Source organism: Toxorhynchites rutilus, chromosome 2 (genome assembly GCF_029784135.1).
Source record: "Toxorhynchites rutilus septentrionalis strain SRP chromosome 2, ASM2978413v1, whole genome shotgun sequence".
NCBI classification, from domain to species: Eukaryota; Metazoa; Arthropoda; class Insecta; order Diptera; family Culicidae; genus Toxorhynchites; species Toxorhynchites rutilus.
In genome coordinates, this window is record NC_073745.1 from 222,211,592 (window position 1) to 222,224,271 (window position 12,680).

Consider the following 12,680-nt stretch of genomic DNA (forward strand, 5'->3'; position numbering starts at 1 on the left):
GTCACCAATGAAGTGTGTGGCCTGGCGTTGTCCTGATGGAAGACAATGCGGCCTCTGTTTATCAAAGATTGCCTCTTCTTCATGAGTGCTACCTTCAAGCGGTCCAGTTGTAGGCAGTACAGGTCCGAATTGAGCGTTTGGCCATAGGGAAGCAGCTCATAATAGATTATTCCTTGACAATCCCACCAAACACACAGCAGAACCTTCCTGGTCGTTAATGAGGGATTGGCCACCGTCTGAGCCGCTTCAGCGGGCTTCGACCACGACCGTTTGCGCTTCACGTTGTCGTAGGTGACCCACTTTTCATCGCCAGTCACCATCCGCTTCAGAAACGGGTCGATTTTGTTGCGATTCAGCAGCGATTCACATGCGTCGATACGGTCAAAGATGTTTTTTTGCGTCAACGTGTGTGGCACTCATACATCGAGCTTCTTTGTGAATCCAAGCTTCTTCAAATGGTTAATAACGGGTTGATGACTTATCCCCAGCTCTTGGCCGATGCTACGGCTGCTACTATGCCGGTCTTTCTCGGCTAAGTCAGCGATTTTGTCGCAATTTTCGACGACAGGCCTTCCGGAGCGTGGCGAATCTTCGACGACCTCTACACCAGAACGAAAACGTTGAAACCATCGTTGTGCGGTGAAAATGGAAACTGTATCGGGTCCATAAACTGCACAAATTTTATTGGCAGCTTGAGATGCATTTTTGCCTTTGTCATAGTAGTACTGTAAAATATGTCGGATTTTCTCTTTATTTTGCTCCATATTTGCGACACTATAACTCACGAACGACTAAACCAAACAAAACACTGTCAAAGACTATAGCGCGCAAAAATACCTTTCCAACAAGCTATAGTATGACTCGATACAATGAATACAACTAAAACTACGCGCTTACAACGACACCTCGCGGAAATACCGCAGGACTTTTTTGACAACCTAATATATAAAAATGGCGATTCGAGAGGTTATAATAAACATTTCACGAAAATATTTTGCGCCATTTGTTTTTTTTCTATGTCTGTAATAAATCGTATATGAGTATGGCAAAAGTCGCATTTGGTACTTTGACAATTCATGAATATATTCATATTAGATCGCAATTCAATTCCAACATCCCAGCAAACATTAAATCGTATAATTTTGCACGTGCCAAGTCTTACAAGAAATCCGAATAAATCATAATCGCATATAATATCAATCAAAGTATGTATCGCGTATATTTGAAATCGCATAAAATGTAAAAACTCGAATGTATATACCATTATCAAATTAAGTCGCAATTCGGTGTAATAAACATCAATTTTAAGATGTACATTGTCGTAAAATATATTTAATCCGCATCATATGCGTATATTACGCTGATGCAGTTTGTTTGTCGTACAAGCGTATAATTTAAATCGATTCAGTACTGTAGTAAATCGTGTTGCATGCTGAAGAAAATCATGAAACAGTAAATCATATTAGATTCTAATAAAGAACATATAACTTCTTATTGAAATGTCAATGAAATGCTGATGCACTCGAATGTTTTAACCGCTGTTAATTCAGATAGCCGCGCGAGATAGCTGGTGGATAATAATCCAGACGTCCGAAATTCGAACCCACATCGGAGCAGTTTCCACCGAACATCAATCTGTGCCATTTTATACATTCATATTCCACTCCCAACACAAGTCAATCAAACAATTATTATTTCTACAAACATAAATACTCATATATAAAAATGGCGAATCGTGAGGCTATAATAAACATTTCACGAAAATATGCTGCGCCATTTGTTTTTTTTTTTCTATGTCTGTAATAAATCGTATATGAGTATGGCAAAAGTCGCTATTATAACCGGTCAAAGTTGCATATTCATCCAAACAAATTCGGTAAGCATTTTTTTTTTCTAAAATATATATTTTTATCAAGGCTCCTATGGCGTTAGCCTGACGGGGCCGGAGTTCAATATTTTAACAGTTTTTCTTATTATCTATGTTAGTAATATGTAACCGATTACTCGCGGTCGGCTCGAGGTTAGTGTTACAAGTGTTCTCGTAATTGGGATGTTGCTGTCTCCAATGCTCTGTACGTGTGCCCGACACGGGATACTTCCTATTTGGATGCAGCTGACCATTAATCAGCAACGCCCCCCTAGTATGTACCCCATATCTAGCGTGGTGCGTCTTCTCGACTCGAGGAATCCAGGATAGAATGGTCACTAACCGGCGCAATCATCAGCTCGTGTAGAGTTGTCATGAGCGGTACAACCTTTGGCTCTTGTTGAATCATCAGTGGACTGCACAACCTTTGGCCCGTGTATCTGTAAAGAGTGTGTGTATGTATTGCCGCGACTAAGTAAAAGTTTATCGATCGGATAGGAGGGATATAAAACGGGGACACAACGAAGGAAACATCATTAAACGTTGACATCGGCGTTTCTGAGGAACAGGTATAGATGAAGCAGAAGATCAGGATCACGGCTACCTAAGATATCCCGGACGGGGATATCCGATTGTCTGCCTTTTGCTCTCAGTGCTCTAGAGAGCTGAGAGCGAGCAGCATGGAACCGGATACACGACCAGACAATATGCTCGATGTCGTGGTAGCCATCGCCACAATCACAAAGATTGTTTGCTGCGAGCCCAATGCGATAGAGATGCGCGTTTAGGTTGTAGTGGTTGGACATGAGCCGAGATATCACGCGAATGAAATCACGACCTACATTCAATCCCTTGAACCATGCACTCGTCGAGACCTTAGAGATAATCGTGTGTAACCAACGACCGAACTCATCTTCACTCCACATGCGCTGCCAACTAACGAGTGTGTCCTGACGAGGAATGTGAAAAAAATCGTTATAAGCAATTTGCCTTTCAAAAAGTGTGCCTTCTGAAGCGCCCACCTTAGCTAGCGAGTCCGCTTTCTCATTCCCCGGAATCGAGCAATGAGAGGGAACCCATGCTAAGGTAATCTTGAATAATTTTTCGACCAAAACACTCAATAGATGTCTTATTCTTGTTAGGAAATAAGATGAGCGTTTATCAACTTTCATTGAGCGGATTGCCTCTATTGAGCTGAGACTGTCTGAAAAAAATAAAATAATGGTCGATGGGCAGTGTTTCAATGATCCCTAGTGCGTAGTATATCGCACCCAGTTCAGCGACATACACGGAACAAGGATCTTTGAGTTTGAAAGAGGCACTGGAATTTTCATTGAAGATGCCGAAGCCAGTGGACCCGTTTATGAATGAACCGTCAGTAAAGATCATTTTATCAGATCTAACTATACCCCTATATTCTGCCGAAAATATCGGCGGAATATAATCGGAGCGTAGATGATCTGGGATTCTATGGATCTTTTGTCGCATGGACAGATCAAAAATGACAGAGGAATTGCAAAAGTATGGGAAGCAAACTTGGTTGGAGATGCCTGGTGAAGGGTGCACGTCGTGGGTAAGGTACTCATGGTATAAAGACATAAAACTTGACTGAGGAGTCAGTTGTAGTAGATTTTCGAAGTTATCAATCACCAATGGATTCAAGATCTTGCAACGGATGAGAAATCTGTAGGATAATTCTGTGAACCAAAGAGTAAGCGGGGGTATTCCTGCCAAAACTTCGAGACTCATCGTATGTGTCGAATGCAAACACCCCTATACGCAAGCAACGATATTGTATCCTCTTCAGCTTGAGAATATGAATCCTGGCAGCTGATCGGAAGCAAAAACTGCCATATTCTAACACTGATAATATCGTTGTTTTGTATAACTGAATGAGGTCTCCTGGATGGGCACCCCCGGTAAGCATTTGCCATGTATGTATATGGCCTCCACTTTTGCATGCATATGCCAGTTAGGCGCATTATATGCCAACAAAATTTTAGGGCATATGATGTTATATATACGCTTGTTATGCGATTTAATATTTGCTGGGAATCGCTGTTCAATTATAACTGAGTGGATTTGGTTGGTTCTTGTTTTTGAAGGGACTTTAACCCAAAGATCATTCGTCCCTGACTGAGTGGATTTCCGAGCGGCGCTCGCTTATATACCGATTGGTAATTTCAATAGCCTGTTTTGAAAGCAATTTTAAGGCTATTGAAACAAGTTTTTGGATCAAAAAGTAACAAGTATATTACGCGTAGACATTTTATCGTTCGAATGAAGTGTTTATCATACCATGTCGTTCAGTTATTTAGGAGCTATTAACGCTCGAAATCTCGGTCTCCGGCGTAACGCTTTCGTTTTTGAAACTTTGATTTTACACCCCGGTATAGAAATGAAAGACGCAGTCCTACGTCAAAAAATAAACAGAATGCAGTGTTTTGAGGAATTTTTTTGAATAAGTGAATAAAACTGGGAATAAATTCAAATAATCAAACATTCTCAAGTTTTCTCGGATCGGATGATGCAGTTCACCGTGAAAGGAAGTATGCGGTACGCAAAAATCGATAACAAGAAGCGATAGTGCAAACAAATGTACTCCGGTTCCCACTTGTAGAGTATAGAGAATGATGATTTAAAATGTATCACTTTATTCCTCAGAGGTTATTTGCCGGTTGAATAAATAAAATAAAAGAATAATAATAAGCAGAAGATATATGAGTAACATGCCATGAGAACAACAGACCAATCAGAAGAAGGAACGCGGGTAAGCCATGCTATAAAAGCGCGCGCATTTCGGCGCTGCGATTATTCTTACAACGGACGTGGAACGAGCAACACCTAGCAGTGTTAGCAGCAGCAACAACAACGAGGATTGGCACCGACCCGAGCAACAAGCGGTTGAGCTAAGCATCACATCGGTCTGCTATTAGCAGCGGTAGCAGCAGCGGAGTAATTCCGTGCGGCCAGCAATTGAGCTGTGCGTCGCATCGGTCTCCATCAGCGATAGTGAATCGGATTGGGCGTCGTATCGGTCTGCTTATAGCAGCACCGAAGTGATTCCGTGCAGCCAGCAATTGAGCTGAGCGTCGCATCGGTCTCCTTAAACGGAAGTGAATCGAATTGGGCGTCGAATCAGTCTGCTTATAGCAGCGACGGTAGCAGTGAAATCAATCCGTCCGACCAGCAATTGAGCTGGGCGTCGCATCGGTCCCCTCAGCGTTAGTTAATTGGACTGGGCGTCGCATCGGTCTGCTTATAGCAGCGGCAGCAGCAGTGAAGTAAATCCGTGCGACCAGAAATTGGGCTGGGCGTCGCATCGGTCTCCTGCAGCGGTAGCGAATCGGATTGGGCGTCGTATCGTTCTGCTTATAGAAGCAGTGAAGTGATTCCGTGCAGCCAGCAATTGAGCTGAGCGTCGCATCGGTCTCCTTCAACGGTAGTCTGCTTATAGCAGCGACAGCAGCAGCGGTCTATACCGAAGCTGATCCGAGCGATCACAATGGGCGATCATCCAGGCGGTCGCGACGCCACTGTATGGTGCCGTGAGCAATAGACAAAAATCAAAGAAAATCACCACGGTAAACGACACTTGGACTGAAACTTTATGCTAATGATCCGACAATACACTATAGGAGCGCGGGCAAGTAACAATGGATGTTAAAATACGCGTAATTACAGAGAAAATAACTAAAACCAAACACATAAATGTGGAGACGATACGTAGAAACGATAATTTTTCACGGTTTATAATTCGTTCTTAGGAATAAAATCGCAAGATCACTCGGTCACGTTTTTCCCTCACTGCGAAGAAATAAATGGATTTTTGAATATTGCGATTTTTTCTTTTAGTTTGTGCGAAAAAGTCCGTCGTGAATATAACGCGTGTGTTTAATGTGTCCAAGGTCCGTAGGAACGGGTCCGAACACAACCCATCTATACTTTAGTGTTCCTCCTAGGCTAACCTTCCGTTTTTCAATGTAGTTCAACACAGTATCATACGAATTTAGAACAGGCTTTAAGAAATACAGGAGGCTAAGTTTTAAATTTGAATCAACTTTTAACAAGAACACTGATGAAATCAACAGAAATAGCAGTCGGAAATGCATCGTCTCTTTCAACTAGGCAAAAAATGTTTGAAACGCCATCAACTGATCTCTGGCAAAAAGTAACCATAGTGGGGTTTCAATTCATCGCCCAGGACATTATTCTTTTGAAAGAAAATAGAACCGGAATCTGTCAAAAATACTCATCTAGATAAAAAAATCCAAGGAAAAGAAATCATGTATTGCCATTCTCGAGCAATTTAGCATACTGTTTACTGTTGAACTCTTCAATTATTCTACACGACCCGTGTAGATATGAAAATGTACGTAAACCTTCACAACGAAGCTTTAAATATCGATGGCGCGGCTGGGTCTAGCCACCCATGTATTCGAGCTATCGGGAGGCATCTGTTGCGGATATAGCGGCATATCAGGCAATGACGCTTATGAATCACAAAGACCTTCAGAACTTTTTAGGCGGAAAAATGTCCGCAGCAGCGTGGCTGTTCCTCCGGAAAATCGAAGGCTCCATAACCGGGTTCGAAGACGTGAAGAAACGGCCGGCGACAAACCAAGTAATCTGAATTAGCGCTGCCGGCGCCATGCGAATCATTTTTAGCAAACGTGAGGATGGCAACATGTGCGTCACAAATTTCCTTAAAAATTACTCTACTAGAGGGGTATCTTTTCAGCAAACGACAATGAGTTGATTCTCAAAGCCCTAGCTGAATATATTTGAGTAATATTAAGATTGACTACATAGAGGAGAGCAAAATCGGAAAATTTCCGGAAAACTCAGAAGGAATGTCGAAAAATTCGGAAAATTGAATTCCCATATAACCGAAAATTACATCATGATAAGCGTTGTTAGCCCATTCGATATTTGCGCTAGCGAAGTTGATCTTTGTTCGAAATTGGAAATGGTTTTTCAGGCAAAACAACGCATTCCTTTATATTTTATCTGTATATCTATATAAATAAAAAAGGAAGGCCAAATGTGTTGCTAATGGCAAAATCCGAAGAAGGAAAGGTCCCATTTGAGCCGTCTCTATTTCGTTGTATGTGTTGTATTCTGCCTATAGAACAATGTTATGATGAGAAAAAGTTTAGAAATTTGTTCTAAAGAATTCATATCAAAACAATTATTTTGGGCGGGATGAAGTTCGCCGGGTCAGCTATACAGCCATTCTATGCCAAACCGTTAAAGTGGTTCTCAAGGGGAAAAATGGGTTTTTGAACCACCGGTCAACTTTGAAAAATCATATCTTAAAAATGAAAAAAAATAGTATCTCTGAAATCGAGATATGTCATGTAAAACATCCTCAGCTTTCAAGCAAAATATTTAAAAATATAACGCCCTCTAGTCCAAAGCCATGAAAGCAATGAAAAACAACTACAATCGATAATTACGGAAACAAAATCCATTTTTTTTTGCAAGTTCAATATTTTTTTGATAAAAAGCTAGCTTATTAGCTTCAATTGGTGGTTCTAAAGTTATGAATTTTTTTAAAAAAGTCAGTTTTGGAAAAAAGTGGGAAAAAATGATTTTTCGGACTACCCGGAAATAGTCACCCTAACGAAAAAAATACGGGTCTAATGTTTTGCGATAAAGAACAAAACTAAAACTTTCCATCGAAATCAGAGAACCACCACGGTTTGGCATGGAATGGCTGTATATATGCAAAATTTACATATACAAAATATACAATAATATACAAAAGACAATCTTACGTGCATCGCGACGTACAAAGTATCAATGAATCTGTGTTTGCTCCCACATTTAAATCTTGGAGTGAAATAAGCGTTATACGAAGGTTGTTCTGACACCATTCTGTCAGGTACTGATACCTTGCAATATGAGATGTTCTTTCAGAGATGCAATGGTCAATTAAACAATTGACGGAAAAATGTAGTTCGTGCATTTCACAAGCTTAATCATTCTTGCTTTAAATAACAATACCTTTTTTATAGAGTTGATTATCATTGGCGATCTAACGTACAAATCTACACCTAGGCGGCGCTGTGGTGAAAGTGATGATGGTTTTAAATTTTGCCACGTGAGCTTATGGAAGGTTTGTAGTTCTTTCCATAAATTACAATGTTATAATCATAAAAGATTATTTGATTGCGATGAGTTTGTAAGAAATTTAATTCTGCGCAATTTTATATATAACATGTTATTTATTTACCTCTTTCAGTAGTGAAAACTATAAAAATGTTGACAATGGTTGAATTAAAGAAGGATATTCGAGAGCACAATCAAACACAAGTAGAAAAATGCACGATTCCTGCATGTGAGAACTATATTGGAAAGCCCGGAAGTAAAATATACGTGATTTGTTTTTGAGTTTTAGGTTACATTAGCATCATTTTCTTAGTTCAAAAACAAAATCCAGATGTCTCACCGATCGTTTACGTTTTGCGTTAGATCGCCAATAGGAAAAATAACACTCCTGATCGTTGGATCTTTTTTGACAGCCGTTTTGATTCAATCCGCACTAGCTAGGTGCGGAAGAGCCGCCTAGTGTTTCGCTAAAGATTGTGAATTATTTACTGATCTGATCGAATTCCGGAATAAGAGTGACTGTCTTTAATAGATTGTATTTCGTGATCAAATTACCAAAATAATCCCTCAGTGTACGTAGCCAGGATTTGAAGACCGCCAGTCTACAATTGTTTTCGCTCTCTAACAACAATAACAAACTCACATCTGTCACATGTTTCAAATGTTGTGTAAATAAAAGCAGATCAGAGGTTTCCGAATCTACAGCAGACAGTAGTATAGTGAAATTAATGAAACCACTGCAAAATGGCGAAAAGAAATGTTGCATTCATAAAACCCGACGAACCAGACTTTCTCAAGCGAATGAAAGCTCAAATCGGTTACAAAGAAGGACCAACAGTTGACACAAAGGTAAGCATTCTACAATCAAAATCCACAACATGCTTTATCGATATCCATTTCCACAGCGACAACGGATACAAAATTTTGAAGATTCTGACGATGACGAACGCGAGGAACGTGACGATGAGAGACCCCAAGTGGTAGTGATCAAAGAAGGAGATCTGACTGCCGACCAAGCTACCGAAGCTAAAAAAGGTTAAACCGATAAAAATTATTACTTGGATCACTGGAATCGAACAAATTATGTTTTTAGAAGAGGACGAAAAACCGGCGGATCTCAACCAGAAGATTGTGTTCAAATCACGGAAGCCAAAAACAGGTGCAAGTGTCACCGATACCGATATTTTGGATAAAAAAGCGAAAAAGAAAAAAGAGAAGGAAAGTAAAAGTAAACTTTCATTTGACGATGATGATGTAGAAGAATATGAGTAGCACTTGTAAGGATTGTACAGGGTCTTTCAGATAAAACGCTCACGCAAAAAAATAATCGAATAGTTCCTTATAAAAAGCTTTTTTTCGCTCCGTCGATGGTAACACTGCATTCCTCACTTCGGGCCGATAATATTCGGCTATTCGTTCAGTCTGACCGGATGGTTTTTAGTGTCAAGATGTACAATTTACAAGAACGTGTATTTTTAGTGAAATCGTATTACTCGAGCAACCGAAGCCTTAATGAAGATTTGTTCTCTTATGGTATGAATTTCAACATTTCCCGTCGATTACTTCCTCTGGGGGTACATGAAGAACCGTTGCTATGTTAATAATCCACAAAATTTGGAGGAACTTAAAGAAGAAATAACTCGGATTTCCAACATCATCGAAATCGTAATGTTAGAGTTGAGCATGAAGAATTTTGTTCACCGTTTAAAACGCGTGATCGAAAAAAGGGGTGGTCACATCGAAAATGTCCTAAAATAAGCATTATTTTCGTTTTTTAAGTAAAAATCGGTTCACTTTTGTAAAAGTTATTAAAATTTGGTGCGTGAACATTTAATCTGAAAGACCCTTTAGTATTCATTATTTTATTTTTGTAAGGGTAATTTTAATAAATTAATCTCTATATATAAATTATGCCGTGACTTAACTCGCGGTTTAAAAAAAACTTTTATTTAATTTCTAATTACCCTTTTTATTCGTTTATAACACTTTACATTCGGTTCATAAACCTTTATGCCCGTATTCAACTCGGCTACGCTCAAGACTAAATTCTATAATCGTATTACAAGGCTTAAATAGACTACATCTGCTGATCTCATTATTTCCGTCGGTGGTTCGAACCTGATCGAACCTTTGTTCGCGTCGTTCGATTGATTTCCGCGGCGTCGGCAAATGTTGGTTTACACGCGCGGTGTAACTTTGACGCCTCTGTCTGTTGCTATGGGTCTCGGCTGGGCTTTTGCTGACGTCTTGACTTCTGGGACGCCTTGGTCGGTCGGTTGTGGTGTAACGCCTCCCCCCTTAGATTCTCGTCCGTCCTCGGACGATCTTTCGAAAAGGACGAGACTCGGTAATGGTCCAAATTCTCCTTTTCCAATGGTTTGTTTAAGTTCCGTGGTGGTTCCAACATGGCTTCGAATTTCCAGAGTTGCTCTTTCCTTCGCTTTGAATCTTCTGTCGATGATATAAATGGTAAAAGAACAGATAATGATTAGCATGAGGAGGACTCCTCCTCCGATGGTTGTTGTCCTTTTTGAACGATGCAGGTCTAACTTTATGTCCTGCAGACTGTTAAGGTTTTCCAATTTGAGGTGGTTGATTTCATTATTCTCCTCTGTATAGTTTAATTGTATCAACTTATTTCCGTATATTGGGAGAAGGTATTCTTCACTATTTCCAAAAGTTACTTGGTTATTGAAGGTGATGTTCATCACTTTGATTGTACAGTTGTTTGTTTCGATGATTGTCGGGGTGTTGATCAGTCTGGAATTGTTGCATGAATCAGAGATCAATACATTTTTGTTTGTGTCAACAAGTATGACTCCTTTCTTAATTTCTTCGACACGGATGGGTTGTCTGACGGGTTTTATGATACATTTTGGTGTTTGGTGATTCAGAAGGTTATAGATGCAATCATCTTCGAGAAGGGTTGTAGCTTCGCAAATGTCGCAAAGTTCGCTTTGTCTGTAAATGATGTCTCCATGCTTTGCCACCAGTTTTACGTCTGTGCTGATTCGTGTACTGTTTATGTTGAGCGTCTGAATGTTGATCAGGTCGAACTCGTTGTCCCCGAGGATGGGTATTTTCACCAGTATTATAATTTCACCTTGGCTTACAATAACGCTTCCTGAGCAGTACTGGAATATTTGATCTAAATAGTCTAGCTTTAGCTTTTGAGCATTGAGTCTGTTGAAAATGTACTTCTTCTCTTCAAATGAAAATAAATTTCTGTTTAAAATGTTGAGTTTAGCAAACTCGATTTGTTCTTCAATATTTCCGAGAATCTGAATTATAGAGTCAAGGTTTACAATCATGTTGATATATTCCAAATCTGCTCTGGTTACCAAAGAATTGTTCCTCTGTTCCACAATCTGTTTATTGATCTTTTTGAGTACGTCTGTTATGTTATTAATTTTGTTTTGTATTTTTTCGTTAATGATTATTTGTCTTGATATAGATTTCGATAGTAAATTTTCCTGTTTCTCTAAAGTTCCCAAACTATGGTTTATAATTTCTAAATCGTCATTATCAGGGTTTCCTGCTATTAATTTTATTGCTGTTCCTAATGCGTTTACTAATGCTCTTTTACTTCTGTGGGAATACAAGCTCATCAATTTACCTTTTGAGTTTTGTATTTTGAAATCTAAAGTACTTCTTAAGTGGTCTATAACTTTAATATTTCCTGCGATTTTTTCAATGTAATTGATATTATGTTCGATAGAGTGGATATTAATCTTTTGGATAATTCTCTCGAATCCTATCCTAATCCTGACTTGTTTTAATTTTATGGCAATTATACCATTGTTGTGAGATAGATCTTTAAGTTTTGTGCAATTTATTATGACGATGCATGAAAATCTGCAACGAGAGTTAAATAATTGATTTATCGGTTATTTCTTTATTCTATTTTTGTGGATTTTAATATTATTGACGTCTTCAAATGTTAGTTCGTTGTTGTGTTTAATCGTTGTTATTTTAAACGGATCTTTGTCCTTTGTTAAACGTTGAGAGTTTTTTATGTATTTAATTTCGCCTGGTTGAAGATCTTCAGGTTTTTCGTTATTCATATTTTGTTGTTCGTATTTATCTTTTCGTCTATTTAGTTCGATTTTAACTGCAGATTGCAGGTTTTTAGATTTTTCAGATATTTCTTCCATATTCGTAGATCCAGAGTTATTAAAAATCAAATTTCGCGGTTGGGTTTTTATTACTGAGTGGAAACTATTATTGTAAATGTCGATGGCGATATTTACTTGCTCGTTTAATGTTAAATCTTTAAATTTTGCTTTGTTTGTGCGGAAGGTTTCAATTAAAGTGGAGTGGAAACGTTCCACGATACCATTTGAATTGGATCCACTTGCGAGGTGTATCTCTATATTGAGATCATTTAGGAATCCCATAAAGTCTATGGACCTGAAAGATGGCTCTTGGTCACTCACTATAGTTTGAGGTCTTCCAAAATTTCGAATGTGTTCGGTTATTGCGGTTTTGATATCAACTATTGTTCTTGTGCTTAATGGAATCGCGTTTGCAAATTTTGAAAATGAATCAACTATGGTGAGCCACTTTTGACCTTTTAGGAAGAAAATGTCAATGTGGACTCTGTCGAAAGGTTTCTGTCCAAATGTGCTTTTTCTAATTAGTTTGGGTGGATTTCTGTCATATTTGGCTTTTTTGCAAATATCACAGGAATCGACATAAA

The 12,680-nt window shown here is 39.0% G+C and overlaps 1 protein-coding gene across 1 annotated transcript; it reads left to right on the plus strand.

Annotated features, from left to right (window-relative positions):
- The first annotated feature begins 8,614 nt into the window (after window positions 1–8,614).
- LOC129764450 (uncharacterized protein KIAA1143 homolog) lies at window positions 8,615–9,887 on the plus strand. The gene is made up of 3 exons (XM_055763530.1): window positions 8,615–8,830; window positions 8,887–9,016; window positions 9,075–9,887. The coding sequence occupies exons 1-3, from the start codon at window positions 8,726–8,728 to the stop codon at window positions 9,251–9,253; spliced, it is 414 nt and encodes a 137-aa protein (XP_055619505.1). The 5' UTR covers window positions 8,615–8,725; the 3' UTR covers window positions 9,254–9,887.
- Window positions 9,888–12,680: the final 2,793 nt, after the last annotated feature.